This window comes from Typopeltis vanoorti, chromosome 13 (assembly GCF_054136105.1).
Source record: "Typopeltis vanoorti isolate ZY-2024b chromosome 13, IOZ_Tvanoo_1.0, whole genome shotgun sequence".
Taxonomy (NCBI): domain Eukaryota; kingdom Metazoa; phylum Arthropoda; class Arachnida; order Uropygi; family Thelyphonidae; genus Typopeltis; species Typopeltis vanoorti.
In genome coordinates, this window is record NC_143561.1 from 79,603,606 (window position 1) to 79,628,070 (window position 24,465).

The 24,465-nt window shown below is 35.7% G+C and overlaps 1 protein-coding gene across 6 annotated transcripts in view; it reads right to left on the bottom strand.

Moving 5' to 3' along the window:
• LOC150100308 (CUGBP Elav-like family member 4) overlaps positions 1-24,465 on the bottom strand; it is an 865,263-nt gene that overhangs the window by 290,890 nt on the left and 549,908 nt on the right. For all 6 annotated transcript variants that reach the window (XR_016549221.1, XM_090402317.1, XM_090402318.1 and 3 more), the window contains one exon: positions 11,495-11,574. Coding sequence is in view for 5 of the 6 variants with exons in the window: in XM_090402317.1 (XP_090258443.1) it covers positions 11,495-11,574 (80 nt within the window). In the remaining variant the exon portion in view is untranslated. The remainder of the gene's footprint in view (positions 1-11,494; positions 11,575-24,465) is intronic.

Genomic DNA, 24,465 nt, shown 5'->3' on the forward strand with positions numbered 1-24,465 from the left:
AGTAGCATCGCAACCCAAGATACATTGCTACTACAAGAGATCAAACATCACAAATTAATGTTTTTGTATCTTATCTTTGTAAAAATGAACAAAGAGAAGAATTCTGTTAAATATTGTTATATTTTAGTTTTATTAATGATATAATTTTTTTAATCCATACTGTTTTTTTTTTTTTTTTGCTACAGCCCCACCACTACAAATTCTTATGAACCACCACTGGTAATAATCATTATATAAGCTTGAACTCAGACCAGCAAGAATAAATTCTAAAAACTAATCAACAGAACTGCTGTGAACAATTCATTATCACAAATTTTTGCTAACTACTACTACAAAAAGATATACATATATATATATATATGGGAATAAATTTTTAACTTGGGTATATTGTATATATTGTATATTAGGATAACCAAGCAATTTTATATGCTTGGTTATTTTAGCTCCTAATCCCAAGTATCCAAACAATTAAGTTTGCACCTGAAACAAAGTTCAAGTCTAAAGATGGTACAACACCTGTGCAACTCATTGTAAAGGTGGGTAAAGCTCTGATCACTATTCTTAGTATTTTCCCATAATGTAAAGCACATCTCACTAGAAGATGTATACTGCAATGCATTATGGGTGGGGTCACTACCCAGACCGGTTTCAACCTTTTTTGAGGTCTCCTCAGTGAGTAGCTAGACCCTAAATACCAAGGTTTTAGTAATACACAGCGTTATCAACTTTACCTATATAAGTTGCAATAAGGTGTATTAAGCTTTAATAAAAATCTCTGGAGGAGATATTGATGGGAATAAAATAACCAAGCATATAAAATTGCTTGGTTATCCTAATATACAATATACCCAAGTTAAAAATTTATTCCCATCAATATCTCCTCCAGAGATTTTTATTAAAGCTTAATACACCTTATTGCAACTTATATAGGTAAAGTTGATAACGCTCTGTATTACTAAAACCTTGGTATTTAGGGTCTAGCTACTCACTGAGGAGACCTCAAAAAAGGTTGAAACCGGTCTGGGTAGTGACCCCACCCATAATGCATTGCAGTATACATCTTCTAGTGAGATGTGCTTTACATTATGGGAAAATACTAAGAATAGTGATCAGAGCTTTACCCACCTTTACAATGAGTTGCACAGGTGTTGTACCATCTTTAGACTTGAACTTTGTTTCAGGTGCAAACTTAATTGTAAATAGAAACCTGTTGATTGTGTGTTTGAGAAATAGGTTATTTGCATGTTTTATCATTAAATATTTTGTGTAACATGGTTCCCCTACACACCCAATCAAAAAACATAGTGAAGAATCACAGAAAAAGAAATTGATCTTGAAACAAAGTTGCAAGTTATAAATCAACATGAAGCAGGTGAGCCAATCAATGTGATTGCCCATGACTTTGGATGGTCTCATTCTACAGTGACGCCATTTTGAAAATTAAGGATAAAATCACAGAGGCTGTGAAAGGATCTGCTTCCATTAACCACCCAACCGGCCAAGATGTATATATACATCCAGGTTACCATGGATGCAAAGTGCATATTAAAATTGTAATACCATTGACATTACATTGAAATATATGATGGACATGAAGTGTAGAGGAGTGATGTATTTTATCCATATTGACGCCGACGTGGTTAAATCGACAATAGTGACAAAGCAACGACTAGATTCTATCGGTGATATGGAAAAGCTACTTGCATCATGGATAGAGAACTGAACCAAAAGCGCATACCCCCCCCTAGCACTATAACCATAATCGCTAAGACACTCAGTCTCTTCAACATGTTGAAGGAGAAAGCAGGGCACAATTACGACTACAAATTCAACGCTTCTTCCAGTTGATTCATGAGATTCAAACAGCTGCATTATGTGAAAGCAATTTTGTACTGCATTATGTGAACATGTATGATGAATATGCAAGTGCTGATGCAGTTTGTGGAGAAATTGGATAAAATTATCACAAGGAAAATTATTTGCCACAGCAAATATTAATATGGATGAGACTTCCTTGTTTTGGAAAAAATGTCCGAGCGGACAATCATCCACCAAACTCTAAAATCTATGCCTGGTTTCAAAGCTCTTAATGACTATTACGATTCTGCTAGGGCATTATGTGGCTGGATATAAACTGAAACCATTTGTGATATGGCACAGTGAGAATCCACGAGCCTTTTAAAACATTAGGAAGCATACTCTTTTAGTTCATTAACGCTCCAATAAGAAGTTGCAGATGACTCAAAATTTGTTTGAGGATGCCTTAATCGACTGTTATGCGAGTGAAATGGAAAGCTATTGTGTGAAAGAAAATGTAGAATTAAAATTTTATTAATTCTAGATAATGTTCCAGTCATCCACCTTACATTGGTGATCTTCACCCCCAAGATCAAGGTCATGTTTCTCCTTCAAAACACTACTTCATTGATTCAACCGATGGAACAGGGGCTTATTATCTACGGAGAACTTTTTCACAAGCAATTTCTGCCACTGAAAGAAATGATCAGACATCTAATGCAATTCTGCAAAGTATTCAATATTTATCATGCTATTAAAAATATTGCTGTGGCTTGGGATGAAGTGACCTCTCAGACTAGCATATCCGCTCTCCAGCCAAAAGGCTGTTGGTTCGAATCCTGCCGTGGGCATGGATGTTTGTGATTGTCTGTGGAAATACTAGTGGTGGTGGTTGGCAGTAGATGGCATTGGTGTAGTTTCGGTCAGTTGGTGGATTCAGTGGTGGAGACAGAGTTGTAGAGCAGGTGCCCTCGATGAGTCTAAAGACTCATCGAGGGTCATAATAATAATAATAATGATAGAGCACGATTTTGGAAATTTTGAAAAAAATGAAGATCTTTCTAAATTGAGTGAAGAAATAATGGGCCTAGCAAACAATCTGAATCTCGAAGTCCTTGTGTTCCAAAATTTTGATATTCGCAGTCCATCCTGTTTGGCAAAAGTAAGACAGTTTACAGCTGCAAGGGACCTGGTATACACCAGGTAGGTCTAGGGGAAGTGGTTGGTCTTTAGTGGAGTGGATAAGGGATGCCAATTTTCTGTATGGTCTGTAACAGGAGGTCAAGTCATGTTTTTTTTAAGATTTTGGTAATTTTTTCTGAGGTGCCTCGGATGTAGAGAATGGTGATGGATTTAGAGTAATCCTTGTTGTGGAGGGAGGTTGTGATTTGTTGGTTTCAATATTTTTTGGATTTTTTTGCGGGGGTAGCCATTGGCTGAGAAAGTGTTGAGGATGTGATTTAGTTCAGTGTTTAGCCTTGTTGTATAGTGTTTTCACCTTATCCTAATCCAAGCTAAATTTTCTCCCGATATCTCAGCCCTATTTCAGTTCACAATGAACTCAGGCAATTTCGTTTGGCAGGAAAAATTCTACAAACAAATAGAGGGGACAGCCATGGGTTCACCACTCTCCCCACCCTTGGCCAATTTCTTTATGAAGACCTTTGAAGAAAAAGCCTTAGCCTCTGCCCCACAAAAACCAACCAATATGGCTTCTCTACGTTGATGATGTGTTCGCTATTTGGCCACATAGCTCTGATACACTCCTCTCCTTCTTAACACACTTAAACAACCAACACCCCAGAATCATGTTCACCCTGGAAAAAGAGGAAAACAACAGCCTCCCTTTCCTAGCCACACTAGTTACCTGCCAGCCTGATGGAACCTTGGTTTTCTCAGTTTATAGAAAACCCACCCATACAGGCAGGTACATTCACCAACAATCCCCCCCCCCTCACAACAACATGGAGTGGTGAAAACACTATACAACAGGGCTAAACTAATCTGTTGTAACGACAAGGCCCTAAACACTGAACTAAATCACATCCTCAACAACACTTTCTCAGCCAATGGCTACCCCCCCCCCCAAAAAAATCAAAAAAATATATTAACCAACAAACCACAATCCCCCTCCACAACAAGGATTACTCTAAATCCATTACCATTCCCTACATTAAACAAACATGATGACCTCCTGTTACAGACCATGTATGGTCTGTAACAGGAGGTCGTCATGCATCCCTTATCTGCTCCACTAAAGACCAACCACTTCAACTAGACTTACCTGGTATACTAGGTCCCTTGCAACTGCAAACTGTCTTACTTTTGCCAAACAGGCAGGACAGCAAATATCAGAATTTTGGAACACAAGGACTACATCCGTTTTTACGAGTACAGCCACTCTGGTCTTGCAGACTATGCTCTGGATACACGCCACAGAATACAGAGGAAGAAAGCTACAATAATAGACCGTAGCAAATACAAATTCAAAAGACTATTCATGGAATCAGCCTCAGCCCTAAGAAACTCTCCAAACCTCAACAAATTTGGTTATATGAGACTGCCCCAAATTTAGGCTTACATCAGCAGACCTTCAGCCCAACAGTCAAGAACACATACTTAGCCCGCTAGGGGGCACCATCAGGACTTTTAGGAGTACAATAGCTCCATCACTTCATTCTCAGTTACTGTGTTATAGTGCCTATGTGCATGTGCCCTTTTTTTTTTGTAAGTTCCTTTTGAAGATGGCAACGTGACGTTGCCAAAATATTGGAAATATTTATTAAAGTGTAATTTAATTTTTATTCTTATCTACGTTGTCAATTCCTTAAATGATTTAGTAATGCATAACCAACGTATAAGCCTGTCTACGAGAAAACAGTTAGTCATGACATTCTTTGGGATAATTCTAAATTATTTCCTCAAACAATCTTCAAATATATTAATGTTTATTCAAAAAAAAATCTACGGACCTTAATTACATCAGCTGCATCTTAATATTGCAGTGATGAACCTGATATTTCCCTAAGTGCAGGAATTGTAATTTATAACTACATCAGATTTTTATTTTTTTAGCTCTTAGCATTTTCAGTCCCAGAGTTCCAAACAGTATGCCTGTGCATGCACTCTCACAAAATAGCTAAAGATGGTTATGTGATTAATTAATAATAATTTACTAAGTCCATGTGTTTCTATATCATTCAAATATTAATATATAATGGCATAATGGATTTAAAATACAAGTATACACTGCTAAAAAAAAAAAAATCACTTATCTGAAATGGGTAAGTGAGATAGCAGTTATTTTACAGGGAACTTCCTATAACACATGTATTATAATTACTATTACATGTATGTATTCATGTAGCATCATTCATTCATTTATGAAATACAAATACAAAGAAAAAAGAATATGTTTTATATATTAAGATATCACCATGTCTGTTGAATGATATTATCTAGTGCATTTTTTTAAACTAGAAAAACCATGATGTTTTGCCCGTTTTATGAACATAAATTTAATTAAAATTACCACTCTACATCATAATACACTGGTGTCCAAAACCTAAGGACAAACACTATTTCTGAAGTTACAACCACAAATTCGGAGGAATGAATCAGTCGGTGGCAATTTGTATAACTAATGATTTCATGTAGAAAGCAGGTACATATTAAAATTTTCAAATCGCATGCAAAGGGGGTCACGTAGTAGCACTCAATAGGATAAAAGGCAACAGGCTGCAGTAAGTGCATTGTGTTTCAAGGAAACTCTTTTCATGAAGAAATAAAGTTGCAAACTATATCTTGTAATGTCTCAACATCATCTAGATCAGTGCTTTCCAAACTTATGGATGTCAAGGCCCCCTTTGGAAATATTAAAAGGTTTCATGACCCCCCATCAGAAAAAAAATCCTAATACAGACATATATTATCATAATATTTATTGTATTTATATTCAGTACAAAACATACACACCGAGCGTATTTCTTTCTCGGTTATCGCCACACCTGTATACATTAGCAATGAAACATTAATTTAAAGAGCGAAAAATTTGGCCGTTTTAAATGAGCGCAAGATTATACTTCTTACCTAATATGCATTAAGCGCCGAAATACGCAGGAAGCAAAAAATTTGTGAACCAACACCAATGTGTGAATTTTTCCATTAAAATATAAAAAAATAACAAAAAAGAAATAATAAAAATTAAATACATTTCTTTTAAGATAAAAAATATCTACTTAGTCCCAACACATTTTAAATTTGTTTTCATTATTTCACGGCCCCCTCAACAAAACTAATGGCCCCCAAGGGGGCTGCACTCCACAGTTTCGGAAGCGCTGATCTAGATGATTTCATGCAAGGAAAAATTATTGGAAAGCTTGAAGGCGGCTGCAAAATTACTGATATTGCCAGAGAGTTTGGAATCTCACATAGCATTGCATCCAGGTTCTGGGCAGAGTTTCAAACCAATGGAATGTGATCCAGATTTGCTAAGAGGTCACCTTGCTCTACCACAGAGCATGAAGACAGATTTTTGGTTATAACAGCAAAACGGCATTGACGCATCACATCAGGTCAGCTTGCAAGTCGGCTCCATTCAAGCATAAGTACATGGATATCTCAACAAACTGGTAAGACGTCTGCATCCTTTTATCCACAGCTCATCACAGAGCAGATTTTCAGTGGTGTTGTATCTATAAAAATTGGACAAGATGTCCACTGGGCTAACATACTCTTTACAGATGAGAGTCTTTTTGGTCTTTCCTCTGATTCTAGATAACTCTTGATCTGGTGTAAAAGTAGTACCATTGCAAGAATGTTCTCGAAAGTAACGATACATTGGTGCTGGGATCATGGTGTGGGGAAGCATTATGCTTAATGCACGCACCAAGCTACAAGTGCTGGAAAAAGGGACTACGATTGGTGAACAATATTGCACCGAAGTTCTTCAAAGGCATGTCTGATTCTCCCATGGTGCTGTAGGCGAAGAATTCATTTTTATAGATAGTATTTTGTAGAAAGTGCCCAATAGGGGGGGGGGGGAATAGCGGTAGTCATAAGCTTTCCTTGGTTAAAAATGACATAATATGTCTATATTCCAATTCACTGGGATTGCTTCTTTTTGCCATATTAGCTTGAGAAGTTCATAAATTGCAGTTGCTAAGGGTGTTCTAATTTTTCAGAAGTTCTGCTGTAATTTTATTTTAACCAGTCTTAACATTCTTCACTTTAGTCAGAGATGGTTTCCCAATTGTGAGGTCTTACACATAAGGTACAAAAGGAAATGTTGAAGTTCCAACTGGTAGTAGTGATTGATTAATAGTCTCTCCAAGTATTGTCTAACTTCCTCAACAATTTCTTTTTCTTGGCTGTTGGTCAGTATTCATGTTCACATTTTATATCCTCTTTTAAACATCCCAACGTATGTAAAGAACTTGGAGTTATTTGTACTGGCAGAGAAAAGAATAAATTATTCAATTAATTCTTTTCTCTGCCAGTCTTTTCTCTCAACCGAGTTTTTTTACTAATTAAATTTCCACAGCTTGTATATTTCTCAGCATTTTCTGATGATGGATCCTGCAGCATTTTTAACCTAATCACATTACATTTTTAATAGCGTCTTTTCACATCACTGAACAATTTGTTTTTCTTTCTGTTGCCTTGTGAACTGAAGAGCTTCTTCTTCTGTCCATGAGTAATGATAATAATATTTTTGATCTGGGACCATTTGTTTTTTATGTTTCTCTCTTTGTCTTTAAAGCTACAAGGCTAAACTTTTGTTCTATCACCTCTTTTTATCTGAATAGTTCTATATACTGTCATCCAAAAAAAGACAATGGCCTTACTTTTCTGCAAATTCTTGCATAGATGATCTTGATAAATTTCCTACTACCATTCAATGACTGCTTAAATAATTTTTTGCCAGAAAGATATAAGAAGTATCTAGTCCAAACTGGATACCAATAAGTCTCCTAGTTCTGATGCCGTTTGTTCAATTGTTACATGTAAGGTTTGTGTTCCATATTCATCTCCCTACCGAATTCCCGACAATGCACTTCACTCATCCAACATTCTAGATCTTTTCTTAACTAGTCCTCCTTTCAGGTACTCTGTTCAGGTGACTGCTCCTCTTTGCAATTCAGACCACACTCTTATTCATGTTTCATTTTTGGTAGAACATCCTTCTTTCCTTCAATCATTGACAACGTTGCGTGCTTTGGCATTACAATAATGCCAAGTGTGAGAACTTGCATGACTTCTACTCCTGTTTTCCATGGTCAGACTACCATTTTCATTCTCCAGATCCAGATACCTGCTGTGATCTTGTTAGAGAAATAATCCATACTGGAATAGACACTCATTTCTCACACTGTTCAAATTCTCCAACACATATCCAAATCAAAGTTCAGCAAAAAAGTGTGCCAGGGCTGTCCAAGAAAAGTAAATAACCTTTCACAAGTGGCTTGAGACAAAAAACACTAGCTTCATTCACAGCCTACACAGTGCAACACTTGTGAAACCAACATTAAAAGGGCAAACTGAAAATTTGTTGAATAATAAGGATAAATGTAGAAAACTTGCTGCTTGCACCACTGACAGTTGCATCTTCTGGTCCCTTGCCAATGCCACCAGGTGCGACTTTTGTCCATCTGTGCTTCCCATTTATCTCACTGTAATGGTAGCATTGCAACATCACCTAAAAACAGGTTGATGTCTTGGCTTCATTCTTCTCTTCCAACTCCTACATAGATCACCATGGCAAATTACCTTCTTCCTTACCTTAAACATTGCCTCCTGTGACCTTCCACCAGAAAGACATCAGAAGAATCTTGAATAACTTGGATACTACAAAAGTAGGTGGTCCTGATGAAATTCACCCATTGTGCTCAAGAGATGTGCTCCTGAACTAACAGGAGCACATCTCTTGTGTAATCATCAATACACTAAACTGTACTCAGCTGATATCCACCCTTCATCATGGAAGATAGCTCTTATACCACCAGTTCCCAAAAAAGGAGATAAATGTTTACCATCAAGCTATCGATCTATTGCTCTCACCATCAGTTTTGTCTAAAGTAATGGAGAAGGTTATCAACAGTCAACTTCTTCAACTCAAGAACTGGTTTCAACCTTTTTTGAGGTCTCCTCAGTGAGTAGCTAGACCCTAAATACCAAGGTTTTAGTAATACAGAGCCTTATCAACTTTACCTATAGAAGTTGCTGCAAGGTGTTTTTATTTTTAATAAGAATCTATAGGTAAAGTTGATTAGGCTCTGTATTACTAAAACCTTGGTATTTAGGCTAGCTATTCACTGAGGAGACCTCAAAAAAGGTTGAAAATGGTCTGGGTAGTGACCCCACCCATAATGCATTGCAGTATACATCTTTTAGTGATATGTGCTTTACATTATGGGAAAATACTAAGAATAGTGATCAGAGCTTTACTCACCTTTACAATGAGTTGCCCTGGTGTTGTACCATCTTCAGACTTGATCTATGTTTCAGGCGCAAACTTAATTATTTGCATACTTGGGATTAGGAGTTAAATAACCAAGCTTATAAAATTACTTGGTAACTAACCCTAATATACAGTATCCCCAAGTTAAAAAATTAATTACATATATATATATAATCCTCTGGAAGCATTACTAAGTGTTTTGAACATCTGTGCTTTAGAGGTAACTCTCATTCTATTCTCTCCTATTCCACTGGTATCTATCCTGCAACCCTAGAGAGTAAAATAAACAACATTTAACCCAATGCTAAGAAGGGCGCTAAATCTGTTATCATTTACTGTCTAATTTCACTTACTTCTGGCCTTTCTGAAGTGATGAAGAAAACTTGAATCCTCTAAATAAATAAACAATCATCAATATGGATTCTGAAAGAGGAAATCAACAGAGGATGTTCTGGCTTATGCTACCCTTTGGAAAATTGTTATTATTATTATTATACAGGCTTTACCATGGAGTCTAAAGACTCATCACAGGAGGTACACACACTAATCATTACTGACACAAAGCCTATCATACTTCCCTTTAAACTCATTCACTGACAAAGCATTTACCCTATCTCAGTAGTGGCAGACTTTCTTTTAAAATATCTACATTACTTCTGATTTTAGTTTGCACAGTTTGCCTTTTTTTCTTTTCTGCATAAATTTCTCTGTAGCAAGCAACTGCAGCTTGCATCATCCCAAGTACATTGTTAAATATCCTCATGTTGGGATCCATTTCCTCAGACAACTGAAGTGTCTCTTATTTACAGAGGCAAATGTCTGTGCCAATTTTTTTTTACTGGAAACTTTTTTTTGGGATCTGCTCAATCATGTTCTGCTTCTTTTCTTTCTCCCCTCTCCCTCCTCTTCTTTTTGAAACTCGCTGTGCATTTGGCTCTAAGGTCTTTCACTTACAAGCTATTCTACAGCTTTCACCACTATCTCTTGAAAAACTTTGTCTTTGTGGAATCCTATGAATTCTCGCTTCATGCTGCATCTACATTCATTGTCTTATGCAAGATATTACATTCCTTTCAAAAGTCTGAGGGTTTTTAGCAGCAACAGCATTCTGGTCAATGGTTGCAGAAATGAGGTAGCATTCAGTGAAGGTGTTAATGGGATGGTCGTCATAAGTTGAGGCCTGACTGTACTTTCGTATTTATATAAAAATATCCCCCCCCCCAACACACACACACACAGCTAACACAATGGTGGTAGCTTACAAATAAACAATGCCGTCTCTATAACCAATCCAAGTAAGCCTTTATATTTCAGATAACTGAATAAATCTAAATAAAGAGGAAAACTAAGCTATGAAAAAGAACAAATTCTAAATAATGCTCTATAACTATATCACATCACCATTCAAATAAAAACAAAATAACAATCAGATAATTCAGCTATCAATGTAAATCTATTTATGTGCTATATGAATTAACTTACTGAGAGTTAAGAGTATTTAGTGCCAAAAGGGAATGCTAGCATTAAAATTGAAAGCACATGCATTAAAATTGTTATTCCAATGAAACAAGGAATAAAAAATAGATGATGTTAATCAAATTAATTCCAAATCCCAGTAATTAATCAACCAGTTTATCAGAAATAGCACACATCAAAACAGTTTATCGAGTCTGAAAAGATTTACTAGTTTACTACAGTAGGGAAATTAGCAAGTGCAAATTAGCTGATCCCTATGGGATATTTAGATGGTAACTATGGTAATATAGATTAGATATATTATTAATCTAATATCTACTGTAATATCTATAGCTTCTAATATTATTATTATTAATCTAATTAATATCAATTATATAGATATTATACTAATATATGGCAACTGGGTAGAGAAAACAATATATGGTAATGGAGGAATAATTTTGGAATCCTGAGAGGACAATATATCTTACAGATCAGGTGATGAATACACAGTAAAATGTTTGGTACGATTTCATTTTTCAGATTCACAGCAAACTTTTCATTATGGATTCTAACTTTTTAGCCTTAGCAGACCAAAACAATAAAAACTACAAGCTCAAAACATCGAAAACAACACATTTATTCTATCAATGCTTAAAAACTTAATGAGAAAAGACTAAATAAACAGAGAACTTGTTTAAACAAAAAAAAATTTTTTTTTTAATTTGCAACTTCTTTAAGTGGAATAAGTATGAAACAAATTATTTATATTACAGCACTTACTGGCATTGTTTGGCTACCATGTAAAGCATTGATTGCTGCCTGGGCTTCAGAATGAGAACTGAATTTCACAAATGCACAACCTACAGGGGAGAAAAAAATTAATTAAATAAACAAATGAAATAATGACGAAAAATATATGCACACAGACATGCCATGACAAGTTTTATACAAATCTGGGTCAGTATTATAATTTAAAAGTTATTTTTATATTTGTTTTAACCACCAAAACAGCCTCAAGGATATAAAATATATCAACAATATAAATTTCATATCCATCTCATTTCAATATCATCATCATGCCAAAACATGATAATGAAAGAGAAGCAAGACAATCAAAACCTTGGTAATCAAGTGTAATATATTGTAATGTCGATAATCAAAATTTCACAACATTATGACAAACATATACAAATTTTGCCAATGTGATGATGACATCTGATATCTTCATGGAATGGAGAGAATAGTTATTACAGGAATGATATGGTTCATTGTATGAGGTTCTTTTCACACATCACATCTTAAACTCATTTATTGTTTGCAATCTCACCTAAAAAGAATCTATTTAGGGTGATGCATTCTGCACTTGTCAATCTCAAGTGCCGTGAACAACTTCCAGTAATAGCCCCTTATCTTCTTGTTTTTCCTTCTTGGAAAAATTCAAAGAGGGAAAAACAAGTATATTTGGTAAAACACCACCTATCAGCTACATGTTAATCACATTATTCCTTGTCCCTCCTTCATCTACAAACTCTGAAAAATGATATGCCCCCAATCTGTTCTCATGGTTGACATTCCACAGTCTTGATAACATCTTTAAATTACTCTGGATTTAGAGAAAGATGTTGAAAGTTTATTTTTCACTTGGTCAGACTATAATAAATTTAGTTTAATCCTTTATCCAAGTGTGTGCAAACAAAGTTTGCACCTGAAAGTATCTTCAGGACTGGGGTAAAGTGGTACAACACTGGGCGACTCCTTGCAAAGGTGGAGCAAGCTACCAACACTCCTATCTCAGTATCTCCCATAATGCAAAACACATTTCCTTGTGGATATGTATAATGTTATGCATTAAGGGAAGGGCCACTACCCAGACTAGTTTCGACCTTTATTGAGGTCTCTTCAGTGGGAGCCAGGCCCAAGTGGAGATACCAAGGCAGAAGCATTAGCCTTAATGCATAACATTATACATATCTGCATGAAAATGTGTTTTGCATTATGGGAGATACTGAGATAGGAGTGTTGGTATCTTGCTCCACCTTTGCATTATCTTTATGCTTATGTCAACAAACTGTTGGCATAAAAAATCAACAGTAATTGTGCCAATACTGAGTATGGAATCACACTTGCAGTTCCTACTGGATACTGCTCTCCATATACAACTGCTTGATACCTTTCAGATATATGTTTGCCAATTCAATAAACTAACTGCTTATTTAAACCTATTTGTGAATTAAATATTTATTATCATGTGAGACAAACCCTATCAAATACTTTTCAATGACCTAGATTAATTGCAGTACAGGTATCCCTCAATTAACACGGTTAATTAATCCCTTGATGTTACTGCATATATCAAAATCGTGTTAATCAAATCTAATAATCAATAGTAAAATTACAATTCATCCATGATCGATTACTATATTAATAATTCGTTTTATATGGTACTCTTTTAGGAAAGATAAAAAATGAATGCAAAGTAAATGTTCAATAAATACTTGTACCTACATTATTTACTGCAATTTTTTTATGAAAAGAAGTTATCAAGAGTCGTTTGAACACTTTTTTTCTTATCGGCATAAATTCTACAATGACAAGCAAAATGACTCTCCAGACCTTGGCAAAGCAAACAAGCAATGAACATAAAGAAAAACGATTGCAAATATAATTTGGTGGTACATGATGGTACAAATTAAGTGGTTATTGAATCCAACATTATTTCATAGCCGAATATAGAAACTACAAGAGTTTCTATATTCGGTTTCTATATTCTCTTTTAGGAAAGATAAAAAATGAATGCAAAGTAAATGTTTAATAAATACTTGTACCTACATTATTTACTGCAATTTTTTTATGAAAAGAAGTTATCAAGAGTCGTTTGAACACTTTTTTTCTTATCGGCATAAATTCTACGATGACAAGAAAAATGACTCTCAAGACCTCGGCAAAGCAAACAAGCAATGAAACATAGAGAAAAAAACACTGCAAATATAACTTGGTGGTACATGATGGTAAAAATTAAGTGGATATTGAATCCAACATTATTTCATAGCCGAATATAGAAACTAGAAGAGTTTCGTGCCAAATATATAGAAACTAAACGTTTCGGCGGATGCAAGCATAAGCAACCTTATGGGCAACTCGTAGTAAAGGTGGAGTAAGCTCCTAATTCACTTTCCTTAGTATTTTCCATCATGTAAAGCACATCTACTAGAGGACATGTATGATAAATAAGCCTTTGGCTCTCTATTAAGTAATACATAATGGTTTATTTATTTTCAGTTACAATCTAGAAATTATTGAACAAAGAAGAAAAAAAAAATAAAAACTAAACCATACTATACTGACATCAGAGATCACGGTATCTCTCAGATACAATTTATTGTCAAATATCACAAACCTTTACATAACATGTGTTAGTGTTAAACCAAACTGACAGCAAAAAAACAGTACAGAATATCACTCATAACATATGAATGCACAGCTACTCATGACCTCCAAGCTATACACTGAATTGTATAAGAATTTTATATTAAACATTGTCAGATCAGCTGCGAGCATCACAGGGTTAAAGGCATGTTAATCAAAACTCTTGCCGCGTATATCAAGGGATTGCCACAATTAATTTCGGCATGTTAATCAAAACCGCGTTAAGCAAGGGATACCTGTATATGCATTTCTTGATGACACCCCACTACCACCATCAACTATTACTGTTATTTTATTATAAAATGTGACCAGATTACCAAACAAGATCATCATTGAACAAATCAATGCTGACCACTATAAAACAACCTAATCCTTATCTGCCCAATTCTATATACATGCGTGTGTGTGCGTACATCTTTGTACACACAAACACACAACAGTAGCATACAGTGGATATTCTATGGATGCACTTGTGGTAAGGCAACATTACTAAAAAGCATTATATTTGTATACAAAAAAAACTTGCTTTAAGAAAAACAAATCTATTTATACACCACTTTAATCTATCTTTTCTGAGATGTAAACATTACATAAATTTTGAAGATGCAGATGTTTATTTTTTTTTTTTACCATCTTTAACTTTTAACTTGACCTCATATTCTCAGTTTAAAAAAAAAAGGTGTACAGAAAATATCATCAGCACTGTTCCAAGTTGTCGAGAAGGACAAAAATAAATGCCAATTAAAAAAAAAAAAAAAATGCAGTTATCTAACAGGAAACCATAAGGAATAACTAACTGCACTTCCCCTCGTTGGGGTTATAGTTGTTTGGGAATACTTCATGAAGAAGAAGGCTATTTTGGAGAACAGAGGTAGATGAAATAAAAGAGGAAGAAGAGAAGAGGGTTCAGTGTGTTTGCAGTTGCAGTGAAAAGGGATGCTGGGCAGCTGCTGTTCTTATTTTAATGGGCCCAACAGAAGTGGAGGAATGACGGTTGCCAGTTCAGTGGAGCAGTGAGTGACCAGTGAAGTACCTCTAGAATAGACATCATGCTGAAATACTGCATCTCCAAGATAGAGGTCGAAGAGCTATGAATGAAATTTCCCTCCTATGGACAGCATCAAGAATTTTTAGGTCCTAAACATGTGAGCAATATTCTAAGGATGAGTGAATTTGGAATTTGTAGAGAGTTAATAGCATCTTGAGCTGAACAGAATGCCTAGTTTCTGATATGAGGAATTTATTGATGTGATATATTTATGTCAGGAGAGGCTAAAGGTAAATGTTAGTCCAAACAGAGATCTGATCCCATCTAGTGATTTGTATATTACTGAGGATAAAGGTGAGCTGAGATTCATTTTTGCATGAGAAAAGGCAAGACAGAATTTTGGTGGAATCAAAGGTGACTAGATTGTCCTTGTACCATTGAAGGATGGTATGCAGATCAATGTTTAAGGCACTGGTTGAAGATAATTTTGAAGCTTGGAATGTCTGATCACTGCATAGTTTGTCAAACAAGTAGGATGAATGTGGAGCACTATTTCTCATTAGGATAGTGCTCCACATTCATTCACAACTAATGCTCCATAAAGTAGCATTAGTTGTGACAGAGAGTAGGTCATTTATATATAGGAGAAAGAGTGTAGGTGACAGAACAGATCATGCACTCTGAAAGAATCAAATTTCAAAAATTAAGTTTGATTCCTGAAAGAATCAAACCAATTACAAAAGGTAGCTTTGGTTTGATTCTTTTTTTTTACCACCACCCTTATGCAACAGAAGTATTGTGCTTATTTTTTACTCCTTAGGGGATCCTTCCAAGTGCAGGCCTTTAACATTGAATAATTAAATCAATGGCACTAATTTTCATAGCATATTCCCTTAAAATGCATGATAAAATTGCCACTTCTTACTTTACATTCTCTCTCAGACTAAACCCTGTTCCACCAGAATGAAATACTCTAAGAAAGTGGTCAATTAACATTACCACCCACCCACACCAATCACTCACCTTCTCCAAGTCATTTTTCAGTAACCATATTGCTTCCTATTGTCAACACCTGCAACTGAATCCTTTGAAATTTCCCTTGGATAGTAATGCTAGTCTCCTTTTATATTAAAATTTTTTCTTGCTTGGTATACTGGTCACATTCCTAGCCTGACCATTATACTTCTTATGCAACTTTTTATGAAACAGTATGGTGTGAGATAGATGTGAATGGAATCAAATACTTGGTGAGATGTTGTTATAGACCAAGTAATGTGAGTGGTGGTGATAATGAAATGTATAATCAAATTGGACAAGCAAATAAGAAAAGGGTGATCATTATGGGTGATTTTAATAATGGCAATATAGACTGGAATGATGAGATAGCAACTGGAAGTAAAGAAAATGAGTTTCTTGAGTTTTTGAGGGATAACTACCTCAAACAGTATGTAACAGAGGGCACACAAGGATTGAGGGTCTCGGATTTGGTTATCTCATCAGAGGATGTAATTATAAATGAGGTGTCAAATCATCCACCAATTGATGAGAGTGACCATGAGGTGATTACCTGGGTGGTTGCCAGCAGTGCGAGGACCTCTGTGAGAAAAGAGTATATGTGGAACTACAATACAAGGGGGGGGGGGGTGATTATGAAGAGCTCAGGAGACAGCTTGCGGGTGTAGCATGGAATGAGGAGTTAGCTGGAAAAGAGATCAATGCAGCTTAGGGGATTTTCAAAAACTGTCTAGTAGAAGCAATATCTAAATGTATTCCAAAGGTCAGAAGGTGAAATAAGATAGGTGTGAAATGGATGAATGGGAGAGATGAATAGCATGCAATACAGAGGAAAAAGGCATTGTGGAGGCAGCATAAAAGAAGTGGAAATAACCAATTTCATGAGGTCTACAAAGATCAGGCAAGGAGGGTGACTTGGTCGGTGAGGGTAGCTAAAGAGAGTTATTAACAGCAGTTAGCTAACGAAGCCAAAAAGAATTCTAAGGAGTTCTTTCGATATGTAGTCAGCAAAAGAAAGAGTGATGATGGAAGGATGACATTGATTGGAGTAAATGGTATAAAGACAGCTATTGCGGAATGAGTGGTGGAGATACTTAATGAGCAGTTCATAACGGTCTTTCAATCTTGTGAATGTGACTTCATGGAGAGATTGAGAGCAGTTGATGATGGGGAGGAAAGACTGACTGTAAGTGAGCAAGAGGTGTATGGAGAGTTCAGTAAACTAGATGTTAATAAGGCTGTGGGACTAGATAATATATCACCACATATTCTGAAGGAATGTGCCAGGGAGTTGACAGCTGCCTTGACATATTTTTTTAATACGAGTCTTTCACTCGGTCAAGTTTCTAAGGAGTGGAAGGAGGGCAAGATTGTGCCACTTCATAAAGGAGGTGATCGAACTCAAGCATCAAACTATAGGCTTATCTGTGTGTCAGGTGTTGTGGTTAAGTTGTTGGAGAAGCTTGTGAGAACTAGGATCCAGAGTTGGGTTGACAACAATGGTATTATCTTTGATGAAAAGAATGGATTTGCTAAAGGGAGGTCATGTTTTAGTAATCTACTTACTTATTACAATAAAGTGACTGCTCCCTTGGACAGAGGAGAAGGATACACAGTAATATACTTGGATTTCGCAAAGGCTTTGATAGAGTACCTCATGATAAGTTGACAGTCAAACTAGAGCAGATGCGGTTGGATATTAGATTAGTGCATTGGATTGGAGACTGACTATCTGATAGGTATCAACAAGTTGTGTATGGGGGAGCGATATCCAGGAAAAGGAAAGTGACTAGTGGAGTGCCTCAGGGGTCTGTTTTATGCCCATTACTGTTTAACTTGTATATTAATGATATTGGCGAAGATTTGGATGGAGATATTCAGTTGTTTGCAGATGATGCAAAGTTGGGATGAACCATGAAGAGTAGTGAAGATGTTGTGGCCTTACAAGAAGACTTGAATAAATTGATGGGCTGTAAATTGGGGATGCGAGTTCAATGTTGCAAAATGTAAGGTTTTAAAATTTGGAAAACAAAGATGGAATGCAGATTTATGCTTGGTGAGGATATATTGTGGGAGGTGGAGGAAATAAGAGATCTGGGGATGATAGTGGATAAGGATGTGAAATTTAGGGAACACATTGCCAAAATTGTGAAGACAACACAAAGGCTCTGGGAATGATGTGGAGGACACTGACGTGTAGAAGTAAGGAGATTCTTGTTCCGTTGTATAAGGCTTTGATTAGGCCATACATGGACTATTGTGCCCAGATTTGGTCACCTGGTTTTCAGAAGGATGAAGAGATGTTGGAAAGGGTCTAAAGGCAACTGACCTCTGGAATGCGAGTATGAGGAAAGATTGAGAAGATGTAATTTGCAGAGTCTGGTGGACAGGAGGAAGAGGGGAGATATGATAGACCTACAAGTTGGTAAGGGGGATCCTACTTATAGGATCAATCCTGGAGAAGTTCTACAGAAAATAGTGGGAGATCAAGGGAGAACCAGAGGTCATCCCTGAAAACTGTATAAAGAGGGTGTAAGTAGGGGGGTGAGAGGCAGGTTTTTTTTTTCATGTAGAGTTGTCAATGATTGGAATGCCTTGCCTGAGAGTGTGGTGTCTGCAAGCAGTTTGAGTGTGTTTAAGACACAGTATGATGAGCTGTGTGTGTGTGTGTGTGTGTGTGTGTGTGTGTGTGTGTGTGTGTGTGTGTGTGTGTGTGTGTGTGTGTGTGTGTGTGTGTGTGAGATTAAAGGGCCTCCCAGATGAGTCTTTGACTCCATGAGGTCTTGGGGTGGTAATAATAATAATAACTGCTCTCTCTCTCTCTCTCTTTTAACTTTTTCAGTAACTCTTTCCACTCCTCTGCAGTTCCTGTGTGATTTCTCTATCACCCATTTTATCCCAAACCTGTTTATCTGTCTCATTTGAGGTATGGAATTTGCCAATCATCTTACCAAATATTTAATTAACTCAAGTGCAGTAATAATCTCTGTCTTTCTTCCTTTATTCTATCAATGATATTTGTTATTTATTTTCACGGTATTGATGACAACACGGAATGATAAGAAAATAATATTTATTAACTTATTTGCTGATATTTTGCTGGTATTATATCCAGCATCTTCAGAGAACAAAAACAGTTTATCACAGCATCCGAAACAACAACAATTCGATGTAACAGTGGGACTAGATTTTTGGTAAATTCATACCACCATACTTGTTGAGGTTTGGAGTATGTTTTAAAGCTTCTGTTGATTCCAAAAATAATCTCTATGATTTATAATGACTTCTGTGCAGAACTTTTGTTTTCTTCCAATTGATCCTGTGAGAAGTGGTATCCAAGGCATGGTCTGCTAGACCTGACTTGCAATAATGATAGTGCCGGATGCATTTTTTATGTTCACCAAGTTGGATGGATATCAACAGTTCTTCCTGTCTGTCCATAGTAAGCCCAGTCACAAGAGCAGGGCACTTCATAAACTCCTGGATGTGATAAAGAAGAGAGTTTGTCCTTAGATGAATGGATGAGAGTTGCCAATTTGACATGATTCAAAAACGGTGTGTAGCTGATATTTATTGAGCACTCTAGATATCTTTTCAGATGTGCCTTGAATGTATGGGATAGTAACAGTTTTGCTGTGGTCTTGTGTGGTAGGCAACGGAGGGATTTCTTGGGAGTAATTAGTAATTTTTATCTTCTTCTTTTTCTTGGCTTCCCGTATTAGGCAATTGTTTGCCTGTAACGTTTTCAAGGATTTAAAAAGTCTTCTGCCCATCTCCTCCTGGGTCTTCCTCTTGATCGATGTCCCTTTGGTTTATATTTCCAGGCAATATTTGGCCATCTGTACTCATTCTTTCTATGTGGTTTTTCAAGTTCTTTCTATAGTTTGTGATGTCGTCTGTTATGTTAAGTATGGATAACTGTTTTCTTATTTCTTCATTTCTTATCTTTTCTACTCTTTTATAGCCTGCGAATTGTCTTAGGAACTTCGTTTCTACAGCTTCCATTTGTCTTTTATTTTCTCGTTCTGTCCAAGTCCATGTTTCACTGCCATATTTCAGAATTGGTTTGGCTATTATTTTATATAGTTTTATTTGGTCTATTTTAATTCCTGTGATTTTGTTTTTCCTCCATTCTCTTGAAATTTTTTCCACATATATATTGAAGAATATTGTGATAATCCACTTCCTTGAATGAGACCTCTTTTGATTTTAATTTTTTTGGTTGTTTCATTATTAATTTTAATTTTAATATAGCTTTCTTCCATTATATTTGCTATTGTGGTTTGAGATGGCGCTTTCAATTCATACAGTATATTGATTAATTTTGTTCTGTTGATTTGATCATATGCTTTCTCATAATCTAGGAAGGCCGTATATGTTAGCAGGTTAAATTCTATTCTTTTTTCTATAATTTGTTTGAGTGTAAATGTTGGATCTGTGCAAGATCTTCCTTTCCTAAAGTCGCATTGTTCTTCTCCAATAATTTCCTCCACCCATGGTGTTAATTTACTTTTATTTACATCTAGATATATTTTATAGCATGTATTTAATAAGGATATTCCTCTGTAGTTTGTGTAATCCTTTCTGTTTCCTTTTTTGAATATGTTTATGACTATTGCTGTCTTCCATTCTTGTGGGATGTTTCCTTCTTCTCATATTCTGTTTAGAAATTTAATTAATCATATTTGAAATAGTTTAGAGCTGTATTTATATAGTTCTGGAATTTATTCCATCTTCTCCTGTAGCTTTTCTATTTTTTCGTTTTTCCAATATTTTCTTTATTTGTCTTCATTTTCAGCAAAAATAACTTGATTGTGAAGTATTTTTTATATCCTATGGAAATTACAGCCATTGGCTAAGAAGGTGTGATGTAAGTGAGTGAGTTCAGCAGTAAGAGCATTGTCACTGGAACAAATAGTTCTAACTCTGTGAGTTAGTGTTTTTAGGATACCATACTGCTGAGCTGGAGATGATGGTCTGACTGTTTTGTGCAAATATCTCCCTGTATGTATGAGTTTTCTATAAACAGAAAAAGGAAACATCTGGGAGTCATGTGATTAGTGTATCCAGGAAGGGCAAACAGTCATTAGCTTTCTGTTCCATTGTGAAGTGGATTTTAGGGTGTTGGCTATTTAAATGCACTAAAAATGTATCCAATGTGTCTGGACCATGTGGCCAAATAGCAAAGACATCATCAACATAGCATAGCCAAACCACTAGTTTGAAAGCAGATGTATTCATAGCTAGCTTTTCCAATGTTGTATGTAGAAATTGGCTTGGGGGGGGGGGGGGGCATTGCTGTCCCATCTAGTTGTTTGTATATCTTCCCTTTCCATGTAAAATAACAGTATCTACTGTAAATTTAAATAGTTCAAATACATTAGGGAGGAAATGTGACTTTAGTAAATCAAGAGTTTCAATTAACAGTACATTTGTAAATAGTGAAGTGATATCATAACTAATCATTACGTCTGAACTTTTTAAGGTTTTCTAAAATACTTTTTTTAGGTGAACAGAATTTTTAACAAAGGAGGGAGAATTATTTGTGAGGTTGGCTAGTAATTTAGCTAAATGTTTAGCAAGTTTGTACGTGGGACTGTTTATGCTATCCACAGTAGGTTGCAAGGGTGTACCTTGTTCGTGAATTTTAGGTGCTCCATATATTCTGGGTGTTTTAACATGGAAAGGCTTCAGTTTGTTAACTATTTCTTTTGACCAGGAAGTGACGTTTTTTCAATAATTTACAAACTTTATTCTTTTGAGAGTTAGTGGGATCACGATCTATAATTTGGTATGTAGACTAATCTTGTAAAAGTGTGTACATTTTGCTTTCATATTTGGCTAAATTCATCACCACACTTGAATTACCTTTGTCTGCTTTAGTTATAACAATATGGTTATTACTGTATAGTTCTTTTAAAGAACTGATTTCCTTTTGTGGAATATTGGCTTTGAGATGCTTGGAGTGGATTAGGACAACATTAGCCACATCCAAATGAATGTTATTGGCTGTTGCTGGAGGCAGGTTGTATATTCCTCATTCAATGGAAGCCATTTTTTTAAATTTTGGCTTCTGGAACTTGATTGGGAGTAACAGCAAATATCAGCAAATAAGTAAATAAATATTATGTTCTAATCATTCTCTGTTATCATCAATACTGTGAAAATAAATAACGTACTGTGAACACATAAGCCTTTCCACACGTATCAATGATATTGTCCTAAGAAGGATCCTAATCCTATCATATTCAATATCTTCAGATTGCATATAAACTCTTTTTTTCTAGAGACATCTACATGTCTCCTTGAGTGCAAAGGAAGAGTTTGCATGCAGCCCCTTCCTACTCACCCAAGTCATGATTGTTCTTACCAAGTGGAGGGAAATAATGATATTTCAGTCACTGTAACATCCTCTGGCACTTAAACCAAATTCCAAACTCTTGATGCCCATATTACCTCCACCACATGCTAAAACAAATGTCTCATGAATTCAGAAATTATACATATACTAATTACAGTAAGATACATTCTATTCATAAAGTAGGAACACATGGCAAAGGGAAACAATGAAAGAAACAAACTAAACTGGTATTGCACAACTTCATAATTTAATCACAAACTATTTTATAATCGATTATACTATCTCCCTTGGTTATTACTTTCACTCTGCTTTCACCATGTGGTTTTCTTCTTCTTAAGTGGTGTCTCCTATTCTCTGAAGATGTCAAATTTATGTTGATGAAATGTAAATTGTTGTGCTAAAATTAAAAGAACATGTTAAATATGTGCTTTGAGCTCAGAATCATAGTTCTTATCTTGAAAAATACTAGATAAAGCATATCTTGGTGATATACTTTTTTTTTTTTTTAAATTTTTGCAACTTTATACCTCCAAACATAATTAAACAGGCAGAACATATAAAGACTGCTTAGTAGCTACTAACCTAAGATCCCAAATACCCAAGAGGTAAAATAAATTGTCTGAGCAATGGAAGTTAGCTATGTCACTATCAAGGAACAAAAAAAGTGAATAAGTCATGTAAAGAATGCAAATGTTAGCAAAGCTGATACATAATATTTTTCGAATGAATGGTAAATAATTTAAAGATATTTTAAGATAAAAAAAAATAAGAATTGTTCTACAAAACCTAAGGAAAATTATCCAGCTGATTAAGTCCATTCAGAGTTTCACTACTGACACCAAGACGTTACTCATATCAGGTCTTCCTAGGCATTAACTATCTGATAGTCAATTTCTTCAAATCACTGTGCTGATCAATAACATGCTGCATGCTCCACTTCAACATTCACATTTAAATACAATCTTTTGAGATTCTCATAAAGAGAGAGGCCTGAACTGTAGAAAGGTTGTACCAACACCTCTCATCCTGATGGCAAAAACATTTTCCTAAAATATCCATGTAACAAAAAGCTATCCATACTTATGGAAAAGGATGAGTGCCAGAATGTGTTTGCTGAGATGTTTTCTTATTCTAGATGGTTATATGCAGGCACTTAACGGTCCTTCTAAATCATACATCATTAATATATGTTTTATCAATAAATGGTGAACAGCTGTACATGTTTGGAACAATCATTGGCACAAACCCCATTTTAAGAATACAAACCTTTAATTGCAGTACAAGTGGGTAAAATTTTCCATATATATGTGGGTAAGGGAACAATCCATTACTGAATATTCCATATCCCTCATAACTTCAACTCATCCATAATAACAACCATTTCAAAAAGTCAAGCAAAGAGAAACAGATTATATTTAGAAAAAAAACATGCAGATCCACTTTTACATTGTTCAACCTCAGTGATGTTCACTTTGTTCTCTATTCCGTCAAATAGAGTTCACATGCTCTTTGCGCCAGGCCAGACGAGCCATCCTGTTCGTTGTTGTGATGTTCAGCTTGTGTGCCACTACTCTTCCATGGAAACCCAATCCAATGAATGGAGTTCTTTTCATACAGTAAATGGTGTTACTGGTGCTCTGGAACTTATTATGGATAATCTGTGCCGATTGTAGCTGGTTTTTGCATGCCACACATTATAACACCCTCCTGTCCTTGTCAGTCATTTTTAGCAGTCGCCCTGGGTGTTTTCCTGCACTACTGATGCCAGAACATCTCCATTTGTTGATCACATCGCCAACTGTTGATTTTGGATGCTCCAGTTGAGCAGCAATGGCATGTATGGACATGCTACCAATGTGACCGCCCACGATGACACCTCTCTCGAAGTCAGTGAGTTCACATCGTTGTTATACTACCTGTGTTCAAAAACACTGCTTCTTCTATCTGTCTATCTGTGTGTGC